General features: G+C 37.6%; 1 protein-coding gene across 1 annotated transcript in view; it reads right to left on the bottom strand.

Annotated features, from left to right (window-relative positions):
• Positions 1-5521: 5521 nt before the first annotated feature.
• The window catches only part of LOC129261092 (protein WWC2-like), a 44415-nt gene continuing 32055 nt past the window's right edge, over positions 5522-17881 (bottom strand). Inside the window, exons 8-20 of the mRNA XM_054899136.2 lie at positions 16947-17107; positions 16365-16521; positions 15179-15803; positions 13475-13586; positions 12888-13052; positions 12332-12530; positions 11570-11734; positions 10635-10687; positions 9627-10023; positions 9049-9144; positions 8397-8556; positions 7763-7952; positions 5522-7335 (exon numbers count right to left, since the gene is read on the bottom strand). Of these exons, the coding sequence (XP_054755111.2) occupies positions 7308-7335; positions 7763-7952; positions 8397-8556; positions 9049-9144; positions 9627-10023; positions 10635-10687; positions 11570-11734; positions 12332-12530; positions 12888-13052; positions 13475-13586; positions 15179-15803; positions 16365-16521; positions 16947-17107 (2508 nt within the window). The 3' untranslated portion in view covers positions 5522-7307. The remainder of the gene's footprint in view (positions 7336-7762; positions 7953-8396; positions 8557-9048; positions 9145-9626; positions 10024-10634; positions 10688-11569; positions 11735-12331; positions 12531-12887; positions 13053-13474; positions 13587-15178; positions 15804-16364; positions 16522-16946; positions 17108-17881) is intronic.

Here is a 17881-nt window from a genome sequence, read left to right as displayed (position 1 = left end):
CCATCTTCATCACCATCTTTATCTTCATCATCACCATCTTCATCATCACCATCTTCATTACCATCTTCATCATCACCATCATCATCATCATCACCATCGTCATCATCATCACCACCACCAACATCATCACCATCGTCATCACCATAATCTTCATCAACATCATCATCATCACCATCTTCACCATCTTCATCACTATCATCACCATCCTCATCATCATCTTCATCATCACTATCTTCATCACTATCTTCATCATCACCATCTTCATCATCACCATCATCATCACCATCTTCATTAGCACCACCACCATCATCATTACCAAAACCATCACCATCGTCACCATCTTCATCATCTTCATCATCACCATCGTCATCACCAATGTCATTACCATCTTCATCATCACCATCTTTATCTTCATCATCTTCATCATCACCATCTTCATCATCACCATCTTCATCATCACCATCTTCATCATCACCATCATCATCATCATCTTCATCATCACCATCTTCATCATCACCATCATCATCATCATCACCATCATCACCATCGTCATCATCACCACCACCACCAACATCATCACCATCGTCATCACCATAATCTTCATCAACATCATCATCATCTTCACCATCTTCATCACTATCATCACTATCATCACCATCTTCATCATCACCACCTTTATCTTCATCATCTTCATCATCACCATCTTTATTACCATCTTCATCATCACCATCTTCATCATCATCACAATCATCATCACTATCTTCATCATCACCATCATCATCACCATCTTCATTAGCACCACCACCATCACCAAAACCATCACCATCATCATCATCTTCATCATCACCATCGTCATCACCATCGTCATTACCATCTTCATCACCACCTTCATCATCACCATCACCATCATCACCAGCATCATCACAATCTTCATCATCATCTTCACCATCTTCATCATCATCATCACCATCTTCATCATCACCATCTTCACCATCACCACCATCACCCACCATCACCCACCATCACCCACCATCTTCATCATTACCATCACCATCTTCATCATCATCATAATCACTATCACCACCACCATCAATCATCACCATCGTCATCACCATAATCTTTATCATCATCGTCATAATCATCACCATAATCTTCATCACCATCGTCATCATCACCATCGTCATTATCACCATCATCGCCATCACCATCCCCATATCATCATCACCATCATCATCACCATCTTCATTAGCACCACCACCATCACCAAAACCATCACCATCATCATCATCTTCATCATCACCATCGTCATCACCATCGTCATTACCATCTTCATCACCACCTTCATCATCACCATCACCATCATCACCAGCATCATCACAATCTTCATCATCATCTTCACCATCTTCATCATCATCATCACCATCTTCATCATCACCATCTTCACCATCACCACCATCACCACCATCACCCACCATCACCCACCATCTTCATCATTACCATCACCATCTTCATCATCATCATAATCACCATCACCACCACCATCAATCATCACCATCGTCATCACCATAATCTTCATCATCTTCATCATCACCATCTTCATCATCACCATCTTCATCATCACCATCATCATCATCATCACCATCATCACCATCGTCATCATCACCACCACCACCAACATCATCACCATCGTCATCAACATAATCTTCATCAACATCATCATCATCATCATCTTCACCATCTTCATCACTATCATCACTATCATCACCACCTTTATCTTCATCATCTTCATCATCACCATCTTTATTACCATCTTCATCATCACCATCGTCATCACCAATGTCATTACCATCTTCATCATCACCATCTTTATCTTCATCATCTTCATCATCACCATCTTCATCATCACCATCTTCATCATCACCATCATCATCATCACCATCATCACCATCGTCATCATCACCACCACCACCAACATCATCACCATCGTCATCACCATAATCTTCATCAACATCATCATCATCTTCACCATCTTCATCACTATCACCATCTTCATCATCACCACCTTTATCTTCATCATCTTCATCATCACCATCTTTATTACCATCTTCATCATCACCATCTTCATCATCATCACAATCATCATCACTATCTTCATCATCACCATCTTCATTAGCACCACCACCATCACCAAAACCATCACCATCATCATCATCTTCATCATCACCATCGTCATTACCATCTTCATCACCACCTTCATCATCACCATCACCATCATCATCAGCATCATCACAATCTTCATCATCATCTTCACCATCTTCACCATCTTCATCATCATCATCACCATCTTCATCATCACCATCTTCACCATCACCCATCACCCACCATCTTCATCATTACCATCACCATCTTCATCATCATCATAATCACCATCACCACCACCATCAATCATCACCATCGTCATCACCATAATCTTTATCATCATCGTCATAATCATCACCATAATCTTCATCACCATCACCATCGTCATCATCACCATCGTCATTATCACCATCACCATCATCGCCATCACCATCCCCATATCATCATCACCATCATCACCACCATCCCCACCATCACCATTGCCCCACCATCACCATCATCATCACCATCACCACCACCTTTCTCTGCTGGTCTTGTAGCTGATATTGGTTTTGACTGATATGAGTATGTTCATCATTACAGGGATTAGAATAATGCTCCCTTTCCATGAAAGTTTGTAGAAGTTTGGTGTTCCCTTGAAAATACTAATGAAAAAGTAAGCAAAATTTGAAAAACAAGCACAGATAAAAAAAAGTCTAAATCAAATTCAAAAGCACCATGCTGGGATCTTTATCATTGGTGTCATCAGTTCTCAATTATTTTAATGCCCATGTTTCTTTACACATGTAGTTGATAATATGAAATATTTACTGAAATGTCACATACATACTCCTAATAGAATCATGGAGATGAAAAAAGGATAGATGGACATATTACACGCAATTTCAAAAGATAAATTGTAAAATATGACATTGTGCTATCACACAGTCAAAGCTTGCTACGCTCATATGACACAGACTCCATAAAGAATGAGTGACAATCAATTCAATTTTTTTTTTTTTTATTCAGCAATTTATTTTGTTATACATCTGTTAGAAACAGCATAGGAAACATTAAACTCTGTACAAGGAAACATTAAACTCTGTACATATACATTATGCATGTCATTTTTGTACAAAACTGGACTAAGATGGGAACACACAGACATTGAACAATTTTTTTTTTTTTGGTCCTGCCAGCATATGTCAATTATTATAACATTCAATACATCACAATACCAATGAATAACATTCTATCAACACATCTTTAAAAGGGTACTCCATATACTCATGATAATAATGATTTGAACACAAAGGGAAAGTCAGACAAACAAGATAGTCAGTTTCATCATAATAGGATGAACAACAAGGTCATTATGACATTTTAAAATTTGCATTAATAGTACAAAAGTAATGTGCATGTCTTCACAAATATGGAATAAGAGAACTGTGTAATCTCCCCACCTATTTTTTACATGATATTGTCATTATTCAAAGTTCCATCAAAAATGTAAAAACAAGATTGGAGTCAATGGTAGGATAATCATTGCTGTAACTTATTTTGATGCAAGGGAGACATGTTAAACTCACATGCATGTTTTTATTCAGAAAAATTCAAATTTCTTTTCTTTTTCATTTCAGTTTGTGTATTTTCAATTTTCTTGAAGCCATGAGCACCAAAAGGTGGACCTGTGCGCTATATCAGTAGCCACCATTATCACGTATGAAAATATGATTTCATGTAGGCATTAGTGTGACAGTGCGAGACTTTGCACATTAAACGGTGAAAGAAAGATGATCTGAATAGAGTGTCTCTTTCACCGAATAAGAATATTCGCTATTCATGTAGTACAACGCCTCGGAAGTTAGCGATAAATACAAATAACCAATTTTTCCTATGTTAATCTATGACAAAGAATTATTCAAGAAATTGATAATCTAAACTGAAATTCAGCTGATGAAATAACTATATCCCATTTATGCATAAATTGATGGGTAACAAACCATTTAAAGAGCATCATGAAATGCCCCTTGGTTACAAACTTCTTGTAAAAAAAAGTTATGGTATCCTTACTCATTCAAAAAAAAATGTCCTTATTCAGAAAGAAAGAAAAAAAAACCCTACTCCTACAGACAATTCTCTTTATAAAAGAGTGGTACATCATACAATGATGGGGGTAAGCCAAATACAACTGACATCTTTACACATTTCACATTTCAAAATCAATTAAAAGACTTATGATAAAAAAATACATACAAAATTTGTATTTGTTTGAATGATATATATCTATATATAAATATCTGTACACAATCAGACAGAGTCTCTTCGTTATTCAACATTATATACACATATATTGTATAAAATATAAATGATTTTGAAAGCCAAGTACAGCATTTTCCCCCATCATTCACAAAACATCACCATACAAAAACATTTACAACTTTCATGGACTTCACTGAACATTTAAATGTTTAAAAAGATATGACACATATTGTTAGATACTGCATTTCATGTAGTATAAACCTGCGAAGAATGGTAGGCAATACTACATTGTACTACAGAAGTGGTTTGACTGAAAGTGATCTAGTACTAACCCAATTATTGATAATAAAATCACCATGATTGCATGGATGAATATATGATTCATATAGGGGCTTGAATATTATATATTTTCTATAACAAGCTACCCCACCCCTGCCCCCCCCCCCAAAAAAAAAAAAAAATCATTGAACAGAAATGCAAGAATGTAGGATTCCTTCTAGACAGGTAAAAAGGCTAACCACTTGGCTGAAATTAAATAACCTCTCTCGCCATTCACATCATAGGAGCATATCCTTGATTCTTTGTTAATTCACATGCCAATAAGTACCAAGTGCAGCAGGCATAAGCTCAACTGCTATTTGACTGAAAGAAAATGGAATCACTTTGCAGCAATCTTGAAAAATATTCAACCTGGAAGTATATTCACCAGTTCATCACTTTTGATGAAATACCCACAGACTTTCACCACTCCCCTCTATGGAAAGGAGAATTATCATATTGAGCAATCATAAACCTCATAAAAAGTAGAATTTAAGAAGGATCTATTCTTGTTTTCCTTTGACCTTTGGATGCAGATATTCCGCTCTCCCCCTTTGCACAAAAAAAGGGAACCTTCCCAGGAAAGATTCACAATAGATAAATTTTCAATGACCAGTTTGATATTACATAGATAAGAGTAAATATTCTAGGATGAATACAAATCTTCTATTTTCCACCAGACACATCTAGTGATCCAATTCACTCAATAACTTGAATACTGTATTGAATGAGTGTTGTAAATGAGCATTAATAAGATGAGGTTCCCTTTTTAAGATGAAGCATCCATTACAGTTGAATTTTCATATCTATTACATTTGAATGAAGGTTTTTTTTTTTAAATCGTTATTGAACAAAAGAGAGTGTTTTACCATTCTTATGTCAATTGATATTGCCATGTAATGAGTGTACAAGTTCACTGGCAAATCAGATTAACAATAAATACCAGTTGGAACAGAATCCAATGAAATTACCCCAAGTGTTTGTATGTATAAATAAAAAAGATGTACCAAATGGCTTTGGACAAAAAATGTGTAATTGCCGAGAAATGATGGGTATTTTTCCAAGCAATATTAATAGACTGTCCCACATATGCTTTTCTGTGTTGGTGATCATCAGAATTATGAGTTTTGGCTAAGATTTCATGATTTCACAAAGATAAGTTTACATTAATGTATCAGATCTAGATATATGATAATATGGTGACAATTAACCTTGATTTAAAAAAGACTCTCATGAAATAACTGTTTGCTGCAATTACTTTCTTTTACCTTTAAATGCAAGATATATGATTAATTTGGGGACCCAACTAGATTTGATAGGAAAGACTGAACACAGAATGAGAATGTATTGGAATTGCTGGATAGACAAGAAAAATATAATATCTAAATCACATGGAATACATAAAGCAGAAGCTTGAAGAAAGCCGTCAAAAAGAATTGAATGAGCAAAGCACACACAGGAAGTCACAAAAGAGAGTGCACAATTATAAACAAGCTAACGAGATGGCACCTTTTCCCCTTATGTGTACCGCAATGGCAATTAATATTTAGTTAGTTACAGATGGAATTCAATCAAATGGAATGGAAATCAAATAAAAGAAAGTTGAAAGTTTAACCAGGAAAACATAAAATTCTGTTGACATATAATGGAATTTGAAGCATTGAGAATGCACTGAATGTTGAAATCCAAAACCCAGTATTGCAGAATTTCTTTTTGAAAGGAAAATGTTCTCATATCATCAACATCATCATAACATCTTTTTCTCCTACTCAACTCTCGCGATATCTCTCTCCACTTATAGTAATATGATGGTTGAAGTGAATGTTGAATACTTTAGAAATGTGATCTCAATTTGATCAATATGCAAAATACAATTTGCACTAGATTCCTGCACACATGACTTGATAAAGATCACATCCATTCTTGTTGACACCTTGTACGCATGGATTCAAGGAGCGATGACCAGTTGTACACAATACTAACTTCGCTTGAATCTCCAAAAACAAATTCCAATTGCTCCGGGGATTAATAAAATATTGAACATAGAGCAATGCAAAGAGTGAAGTTGAGTTGAAGTTGACCTGAATCTTCAAAGGACATACTGCACTTCGCCAGGTAAATGCAATGCTGACCTATACTTCACCAAGACGGTAAACATACAATGCAGGTGAAGCATATCGTATGTCCCTTCTCTCCTTAGCAGTGCCATGACAGTAGTGTGAGGACAACATGACTTTGCTTCTGTCAGGATGGCGTCATAATGTCGTTGCTGAAGGCTGCCGATTTAGACTGAACAGTTCTTCTAGAAGCTGATTTACAACACCTGACGAAAGACAATGTTACCAAGGATCAGCAGAGTTGCTGTCTCCTAAGCCAGTCGTTTCTTGACTACCTTGCAGGGTCCAGATGAGATAGAAGGAAGTTGTACCCACAGCGGATACAGAACCCGACCTTCATCAGCAAAGAAGATGGAAGCCCATCTGATCAGCACTAGCATCATCTGTCACAGTGACATCATCTGAGTTCCTGTGCAGTACAGGCAAGGCTGATAACAGCTTCCGTGTGAGATCTTTAGAGGTTCCACAGAGGACCTTCCTTCAATAACAGGCTCACAGTTCTGACGTCAGGACTTCTTTCCTGTATTTGTGAAACCAACGTTAATAGAAGAGCATTAAAAATAGTTATCTTTGTTTTCAACGGGTAAAAGACAAGAGGGAAACCATCAATGGCCAACGAGATATCCCTTTTGCTACAAACATTATTACACATGCTCATTTTCTGATCAGGTATGAAATGTTCTGTCCAAGCCTCAAAGGCTGGTTTTAGAGATATACCCTTGCACATGCTACTTGCTGCAGAAGTCGACCTCATAACAAGTATAGCCATGCAGACTAAAAGTTCAGAAGCTATAAAGGGCATTTTTACTTTACCAAAGCGAGCTTGAGTGATATTCAAAACAATCAATATAAATCAGTGGTCTGTCAAACACAAGGACCTCACGATCGCTCGCTTCTATAAACATATTATCCTCCAACACATGAGGCAGAATCCGTAAGACACTTACTCTGTATGCATCACCGTGGAGCCATGTCCCAACATGAGATCTGCTTCAGGTATTGATGTAGACTCAGTGGGTATCCTCTGCTCTATGGCGTCTCTTTGATGTTGCTTCCGCAGCGCCTCCTGCTCAGCACTGTCCAGGAGTTTCTTGAGGATATCGCTGTCAGGTTTGCGGGGGTGAGATCTCTGATTACCTGTAGGGATGATAAAAAAAGGGATATAGTGGGGAAAGCTACGCAGAACAGATAGATGAAATAGGACAAAATTCTTAAGCTTTTGTATATGAAATTGAATGACAGAATTAATTGAGTGCTATGGTGGCAATTAATTAAGGAAGCAGAAATGAAACAAAATTGGTTAATTCTTAAAATTGTGTCACATGAGACATCACACCTGTACATTCCAGCATATAATAGGTTACCATGCCTCCAGATAATGAGAAAGAATCCTTCTCTCATGAACCCAGAATCCAACATGGTCATCACGTTTTGTATCATTTGTTTGTAACTTTTGCTCATGTTTTACTTTCGAATAATGAAACAAAAACTCAGATTCAACGTTCACTAGTTGATTAAGACATTCATACAGTTTTGCTGCCTCAGCAATGTTGACGGAGATGATGCAGCATCTAAGTTTACCTTTTAATTGTACTTCTTCCATTTGTCTCTTGATCTCCCTATATTTCAATAGATCATCATTGAGTTGTGCCTCTTGAGTCTTGAGTGCTTCTATCTCCATCCTAGCTGCCTTGGTCGTTGACCTCAAGTCAGGTGACCTCCGGCTACCTTGACCTTGCATCTATCCAATTCAAAGCAATAAAAAATGTTGGTCAGACTCATGGTTATTCCCACCAGGTTTGTTGAAAGTATAGGGTTGGGGGAGATTGAAATTCCAATTTCCTTCTTGGATTCTTACCACACTGATCCTCTGATATAAATAACCTTCAAATTTGCCAAGTGTACATATCTAATCAATGTTCAAGATATGGAATAACTATTTTATTTTACGTTCTAAATGAATATATAACATTAAACATTAGAGAATGAAATAAACTTTCAGCTGCCTAATTTTCTGGCCATACGTAAGTAACATAACCATGGTACAAAAAAAAAACCCATCTTTGATGCCCAGTTTTGCTTCACTTCTTTTTATAAGGATATAGTATTTGTTAACTAATAAGTGAGATAAACCTATTTCAGACAAGATTTTAATTTCAATGAATACATTCAGAGTGTGTAAAAGGTATGGTATTATGCAGCACATTTCCTGGAAAAATTGAGATAAACTGACCTTTTTAAATCGTAAGCTCTTGCGTTCCAAAGAATTCCTCTTGAATGGACCCATTCTGGGCGTTACCATAGCACCATCACTTTCACTGCGATTCAGCTGATAAAACGACAAAATAATCATATAAAGATGACTTTTGTTCAGAATCATGTAAAACATCTTTAGACCTTGGACCATATCACTATCAAAGTAATCAATCAAACTGACTGAATACTGTAATCAGGATAAAATTGATATTAAAAGAGAACATATTTCAAATAGCATGAATGTAGATCTATTGAAAAAAAAAGCTGTATGAAAAAAAATCAATTCTTATACAGTCAAACTTATCTTAGCAACCATCGGTCTTAAGTGAAAGCCTGTTTTTTTTGTGGCCACCAAGATTGTCTCCCATTTGAAAGGAACATGTGATAAAGAACCTGTCTATAGAAATGTCAAGTGGCCTCTTATCTGGGTAGTCTTAATATACAGGTCTGACTGTATTTCTTTCAACAATAAAAACTCTTCCAATTTAAACATATATGAACAAAGCATTCACATCCCCCCCCCCAAAAGGAGGAAAAACAGAAGGTAGAATTTACCTTTGCCATTGCAGGTCTCGACATCCCTGTTGACGATCCACCTCCAAAGGTCTTGGACCTGGTTATACTTGGTCCAGGGAAATCGCTAAACTGATCCCCTGGGTCCTTGTCTGAGGTCACAGAGTCCAAGTACCCGTTGGTCATCATGAAAATAGGATCTTGAGTAGCACCGAGGTCCCCGCCTCCCCTTACACCACCCCCAACCTCCAAAGGGGAGCCGTGAAAAGGGGTGGAAGTAGGGGGTGGGATGTAGCCTGTGACAGAGGTGGGGTGGGGTGGAGTATGGTGATAGGATAGCTGAGATGAGGGAGGGTGGGCATTGTCTGGAGGCACTTGAGTAACAGGTGGTGGGTGACGGTAGGTGAGAAGTGAACTGTCCATGGACGTTGAGCGTAATCTAATAGACATAGAAAAAAAATAGAAAAGCAGATGAATGAATGTCTTCCTTAAAATACGAGTCACTAAATCCCTTCAGCAGTAGCTGGATTATCAATGATGAAATTAATTACTGTAATCACAATATTAGTTGGTCAGAACAGGAATTTTGTACAATGTCCGTATGTTTTTAAATGATGCCTATGAAATTTCCACTTTCTTTTGTTTCATTCACTATTTAATAATAATAATATATAGCATTTATTAAGCACCGATTTATCTAGTTTCCTATTTAATGGCACACTATATATTACCCCGGCTGTAGCTCCAGCTGCTAAAGGCGCTTGGTGCATTCAAGGAATTAATCCTGCCGGGTACCCATTCACCTCATCTGGGTTGAGTGCAGCCCAATGTGGATAAATTTCTTGCTGAAGGAAAACACGCCGTGGCTGGGATTAGAACTCATGTCCCTCTTATTGAAAGACGAGATTCGTAACCACTAGACCACAACGCCCCCACATGTAACCATTAACACATTCATTAGTTTCATTGTTTTCTAAAGCTATTGTGATAACAAAAAGTAGAAAAAATTGCATTAAAAAACATGAAAATTAAGATCTCGTTTACACATACCTTGTTTCAACTGGAAGCGCTGTATCAAAAATGTCTGCCATATGACTCGGAGTCTGCAAAATAAAGGTCATAATACACAACTGAAAGACTAAAAAGATTTTTATTTGAAAGTATGAAAGAAAATATTGGAGAAAAATGCATATCACATCCAGGACCCCGTCTTACAAAGAGTTACGATTGATCCAATCACACGTAACTCTATGGAAATCCATCAGTGTCATAATTTTTTCTATAGGAAATTTGCACAATGTCCTTTGTAAACAAAAAGAAGCACAATGAATTTTCAAGAAAACAATGAATGCATGAATATACTTCATAGTTAAAAATATTTTGAACAAACATGAATAACACATGTTGACGTTGCTGGCCGTCCATAGTTGTGATTGATAGGATCAATCGTAACTCTTTGTAAGCAGAAAAAAACAGGTTCTCCGACACAAGGAATCATTTTGTCTTTAGTAGAAAGGAAAACAGATTTTATTGGACAGTGAAAATCCATCCTAAACAATTTAATGATGCCCATTTGATCAATAATTTATCAAACCAGGTTGTTGACCCAGTGGGACACCTCTTTCATGAAACATTTTGATTGAATGGAACTCAAAAGAAAATTGTAAATCAGTCAAATTCAATTTTTCAATGTGTAATTTGCTGGAAAGTTATGCAACACGTAACATGGCAGATTATCTGGCAGTAATTCATTTGAAGATAATACCTTATTGCCCAACTCCAAAAAATGAAGTAAATCTAACAATTTCTTCAAAGCTTTCCTCATGCAATAACCTTTAATTCGAATTGACCATCAAAGTGAAGCTAGAATACATTTGAAAAAAAAAATCAGCCAATCAGCATTAACCTTATTGCAATCACTTGGAAAGAGCTGGTATCTGATTGGGTGATAGCAATACTGTGAAGTCTGTCAATGCTTAATTTACCTGACTGGATCTCTCTAGAGTACTGGTGCATGTGGCTGTTCCTTCACTGCTTGTATCTATGTCATGTTGAGGGTAAGCTGGCTGGGTGAAGTTGAGTAAGGTATACCATCTAGGAGAAGCAGGATTCAGCAAGCAGGCATCTAGGAGACTGATCTGAGTACCAGCCTGGTCAAAGGAATGTTTAAGAAGGGTAACAATTCATTATAATTAACATTAGTACAGAGAAGTGACTGCACATCTCACTCGTAAGGGTTCCAAGGTATGGTTCACAGTAATGAGGCAAGATGGTCATTTTTTTTTTGTTGAAATTTATTCATTGGACAATAACTTGCCACTTTGTGATGTATGATATTAAGGTTGTGGATGTGCTTTTCAAAACTATAGGTAAAATAAATTTTCAATTCATTTCAGTTAACTTATCCAGTTGGGCATTTCCATAAAGCTGTTCGTAAGTTACAAGCGACTTTATGAATAACTGGTGACTCTTTCTTAGGAACCAAATCACTGCCATTGGAAATCTTGTGTGTATCACTTAACACAAGAAAGGATCACCAGTCGTTCATAAAATCACTCATAACTTATGAACAGCTTTATAAAACACCCACCTGGGTTCTGAGCAGGGTCATCACATTCTTGGTTACTGCCATCACCAAGTCAACGATTTCATTTGATTTCGTAATATAACAAATAAAACAGGTCAAGCCTTTGCATTAAAAAACAAGCCCAGACTCTTCAGAGAAGCAGGATTCTCATGCTACTCACCAGACAGTCTTCCAGCCCATCCGGGTTACAGAAACAGATGTAGATCTGTAGAGTGAGTGCATGAAGCTCGGTGTCCTTGATAGGTATGGTGACCTTGTGGCCCAGGGAGACGGTACTAGCACCCATGTGTTGGAGGGGTGGGGTCTGGAAGCTCAGGTTGGAGTTGGGTGGGCACGGCTGGATGTTGCCTTTGATAAAACTGTATGGGAAACAATACACATTGAGTTGCTATGACAATATCTGTGTGAAAATACAGAATATATACGTGTATATGTCTGAACAAAATTTGGGGGTACTTTCTAAAATAATTTGTCATGAAACATCCCTGCTTTACGATAAGGCTTTATGATCTGAAATTACAATGACTAGAGGTGTTCACAGAATGGTCTATAAAATAAGAGAAATTGGTGGGGGACATCAAAAATGTTATTTCAAGGAATTGCCTTACAAAAGCCTTAGCCGTTGATCATGTCATTGCAACAAACATGCTTCTAAGAAGCACTAACTCTGCGAAACAAGCCAAGATTACCCAGGAAGCAAGACGCTTTTGACTTACAACTGAGTGTTTTGAGATGGTAGTAGTTCCCTGATGTTCTTGAGGCTGTCTAAGGTGATCACTATGAGACCATCCTGAGGATCGTATTGACAACCCAAAAGGATCTGGGTCATGTCAAAGTTTGCTGGGTCGTACGCCTCCTCCGCACCTGCTGCCTCATCGGGTCTGGGCGTGAGAGAGAGCAAGAAAGTGAAACATAATGGACAGGTGATATTTTTGTTTAAAGAAAATGTTATCCTGCATCCCAATTCAATTGGTTTTGTGAGAAATATATTTCATTCATATTTAAACCAAAGGAGTAACTATATTTTTACTCAAACAGAACAGACATGCACTTTATAAGCCCATTTTCATTATCATCTCCGACTATATGACTGATGAAAAATATATCCCATCAAAATAATGTAAAACCTAAATTTTTTAAATATCAACATGAATAATTCTAGTTATTCATGAGCTGCAAAAAAAAATTCAGGTATACATACAGCAGATCGGTAGTCAATTTAATGATTATATCATAACTGACTTACGGACATACTCATTACTACAATTGGAATACAGTATATAATTAAGTGGTGTCATTGTACCTTTTAGCTGATGCCTCATACACCCCACTATCTCCTGCCATAGAGTCATCAGACACAGCTGCTGATACCATTCGTGGAGCTGCTACGGACTGCCCTGCTAATAAATCTACACCTAGTGAATAAAAATGGATACATATAATACTCTTTATGAGTGATTACTGCTGAAAGTATTCCAGAAGGAAATATTAAAAAATAAAAATTCTACAACAAAAAACTTCTTTGAGTCCAGTAGAAATAAGATCTGGCTTCCGTTCTAAAGCTACTACTTTGGTAACATTGCTACTGCATGATGACTTTGCAACATACAACAAGATGAATGCCTCTGGCCGTCTCACCTGCATCACGCGATTCAATATAGCAGCATATAGCAGTACTATAACTCGCACAAGATGTTCAGTGATACTTGGTTACTCTTATTTCCACGTTTTATAAACTAGACCAATACACTTATAGAGATATGATGGTAATTCAACAAATACCCCCAACGTGGCCAAAGTTCATTGACCTTACATGACCTTTGACCTTGATCATGTGACCTGAAACTCACACAGGATGTTCAGTGATACTTGATTACTCTTATGTCCAAGTTTCAAGAGTAAGATCCAACAACTTTCCAAGTTATAATGGTAATTAAACAGATACCCCCATTATGGCCAAAGTTCATTGACCTTTGACCTTGGTCATGTGACCTAAAATGCGCACAGAATGTTCAGTAATACTTGATTACTCTTATGTCCAAGTTTCATTTACTAGACCAACACACTTTCAAAGTTATGGCGGTAATTCAACAAATACCCCAATTTGACCAAAGTTCATTGACCCTAAATGACCTTTGACCTTAATCATGTGACCTGAAACTTGCACAGGATGTTCAGTAATACTTGATTACTATTATGTCCAAGTTTCATGAATCAGATCCATAAACTTTTAAAGTTATGATGGTAATTCAACAAATACCCCAATTCGGCCAAAGTTCATTGACCCTAAATGACCTTTGACCTTGGTCATGTGACGTGAAACTCATGCAGGATGTTCAGTGATACTTGATTAACCTTATGTATAAGTTTTATGAACTAGGTCCATATATTTTCTAAGTTATGTTGACATTTCAAAAACTTAACCTTAGGTTAAGATTTTGATGTTGATTCCCCCAACATGGTCTAAGTTCATTGACCATGGTCATGTGACATGAAACTCAGGCAGGATGTTCAGTAATACTTGATTAACCTTATGGCCAAGTTTCATGAACTAGGACCATATACTTTCTAAGTTATGCTGTCATTTCAAAAACTTAACCTCAGGTTAAGATTTGGTGTTGACGCCGCCGCCGCCGCCGCCGTCGCCGCCGCCGCCGCCGCCGCCGCCGCCGCCGCCGTCGGAAAAGCGGCGCCTATAGTCTCACTCTGCTATGCAGGTGAGACAAAAACCAAGATTGCTATGGTCATTACCATTACGGGAAATTATAAGAGTCCTTATGCAATGGGACTTTGGTAAAATAAATCATTTATGCACACTAAATATGAAACAAATAGCAAATGAAGAAAAATTAATTTCAAAACTATTTCATTACAAAATTTTTAGCAATGTTTTGTCCCAAATCACTACCTTCTCTTTCATTTTCAATTTTACAAATGATCAGTCACTTTATCAACCATAGATTTTCTTTTATTTACAAGAGAATATACTTTATTCATATTTTCTTACCTTCACTAATAGGGCTCAGCTGCGCATTGAGATAACCTTCCTGACTACTGTACTCTGAAGTAGCATGCTTAAGATCAAGTCCTGGTCTCGCTAAACCAAACCCTCCCCGTGAACCTTGACCCCCGACCCCTGACCCTGGATCCTGCATGCTCAGCTGCAATTGTGAGAGGTATGCTGCCAGTTGTTCCCCATCCAAATCAGGAGGGGGTTTGATATCAGTCCTATTGCTATGTCTGTGTAAGTTTGTTAGGTGCTGTTGATACGTTGGAGGACGGCCTTCGTACTGGAGAAGGGCATTACCACCTTGATGAGATGCATCACCAGCTGAGCCTGAAGGGCCGGGCTTGTTCCCCGTGCCTCCGCCAGGCGATGCAGGGGGTGAGATAGACGAAAGAGATGATCTTGGCGATAAAGAAGGCACGGAGGGTTCCCATTGTCGGGTATTTGGCTGTTGCTGCTGGGGATATTGCTGCGGTTGTTGTTGATGGTGCTGCATTTGTTGATGAGGAGGGTGTTGCTGGTTGTTGTAGTAATGAGGGTGTGATGTCTGGTGGGGGTTGTGAGTGGTAGAAGACAAACTCTGGTAATCTAATCCCTCAATGCCACCCTGTAACAAGGCATCAACCTGAAAATTGATAAGGAATATAGATTGTAATATACAATTATTATCAAGAAATTCTAGCTGGTCACAGTATCTCAAACAACTTAAAATATCCTCAAAACACAAATGTAAAACAAGTTACCAAGATCAAATCTTTTTTTCAAATGTTATTGCAGTAGCAGGTACGATTCATTTATAACGGCTCATGATGCATAGGGAGAATCTAAAAGCTGATTGTGGATTTGAAGTGCTATCTGATTGCATCTGAAAATTGTGATCAATGATCATGCACAAAGCAGGAATCTATGAGTAATTTGGAAGCCAAAATCTAAACCTCTGAAATCATAGTATTTTTGTTTTTATAGTTAAGTTGACATTCATGTTCATGCTCATTAGCCAAGAATGGAATGTATGAACAATCCCAAAACATAACAGTAATGCATTCAGCATCTCCTTCAATGGGTGAGACATGAAAACCACATGAATAATCATAGAATATTCTGTAATGACAGCCTAGTCTATAACTGACAGTTTTCAAAAGACCCCCCTCCCCCCAACCATTTCGAGCATGCAACCAAAACCCACCTTCTGCTGAATGATGTCATTCATGTCTGGGATGCTGGTCAGTTCGGAATTACTGAGGGCGCTGTTTAAAGAACCTTTACTAGAGGCCAATGATCCTCGACTTGATGGACCAAGAGATCCTCTACTGGAGCTTGACGAGAGAGTGCCCACTGACAAGCTGAGGAAGAAAATATAAAAGACATGAGGGGCTTGCAGGTATGTATGAAAGGTTTAGAAGTTTGACCTCGGCACATTTGATGTCAAGTCCTACATGTAAATATTGATTGACAATACACTGTTCATTTATACATCATTTGTGTAATTAATTCCACGTTGAAGATATTTAAAGGGAATCAATCACTCAAATCTTCATTTGATAACGCAATGAAATCATCAAAAGTTGATTTTCCAAACTACCCAGTTTCTAACTTCTAAACATATCCCCCATCAATGTAAATTCATTTCAGATAGATGGAATTTAAAAAAAGAAAAATACTGATGTTACAGATTCGAAGAATAAAAATTGACAAAATTCTTGATTGTCACAAAGAGTTTAAGAAAGAATCTAACGTGCATATGATTCTGACTAGAATCACTGTGTACCTTCTGCTAGGATCTTGGTTGAACTGTCTCAGCTGCATTGCATTGATAGATTGTTTGTACTGAGATAAGTCATACTGGGATGAACTCATCAACTGAGGATGGGATGACGATGTCGGTAGGCTGGACGTCGATGATATATGGTGACCAAGCCTTGACATGGACTAAGGAGAGAGAAAGAAAATATATATAATGACATTAATATCAATAATATGCAAAGTTTTGAAGTGCTTAGTACCATATTTCTAAGCGCCGCATTTAAAGAATACCTTCTGACTGGGTACCCATTTAATACACCCAAGTAGAGAGTGGGAAATGCAGATGAATGCCTTTCCAAAAGATGCTGTGCTGAGGTATTCTGAACTACAAATATAAGTATACATTTACTGTACACCTGGGGGCCGTTAAAACCAGATGGGTGTTTAAGAACGACTGGTGATAAACCATCTCCAATGAATATACCATTTACCACAAGAAAGGATCACCAGTCGTTCTTAAAGGCGAATGGAACTCTTGGATCAAGTTAGCTTTTGTGAAAGCAGAAAAATCAAAGAATAAGATCAACAAAAGTTTGAGTAAAATAGGACTAGCAATAGAAGAGTTATGAGCATTTGAATGTCGAGATCACCAATGCTATGGAGATCCTCCCATTGGCAATGCGACCAAGATCTATGATGTCACAGATGAACAACTCTCCCCTTTTGGACACTGAAAATATACCCCAAAACATCTCTTTTTGCTCATTCTAATCATATGACAAACGATTCATCAATGATATAACGTTGTGTAACATCTGTACTTGTCCTCTCATAAAGAGAACACCTCACCTTGTGATGGACTCTATAAAAGTGAGAATATAAGTGAAATAAGTACTAAAGTAATGAGGGAGTTGTACGTGTCTGACATCACAGATCTTGGTCGCATTGCCAATGGGAGGA

This window comes from Lytechinus pictus, chromosome 5 (genome assembly GCF_037042905.1).
Source record: "Lytechinus pictus isolate F3 Inbred chromosome 5, Lp3.0, whole genome shotgun sequence".
Classification (NCBI taxonomy): domain Eukaryota; kingdom Metazoa; phylum Echinodermata; class Echinoidea; order Temnopleuroida; family Toxopneustidae; genus Lytechinus; species Lytechinus pictus.
The sequence above is the reverse complement of the archived record's forward strand: the minus strand, read 5'-3'. Positions and strand labels throughout refer to the sequence as shown.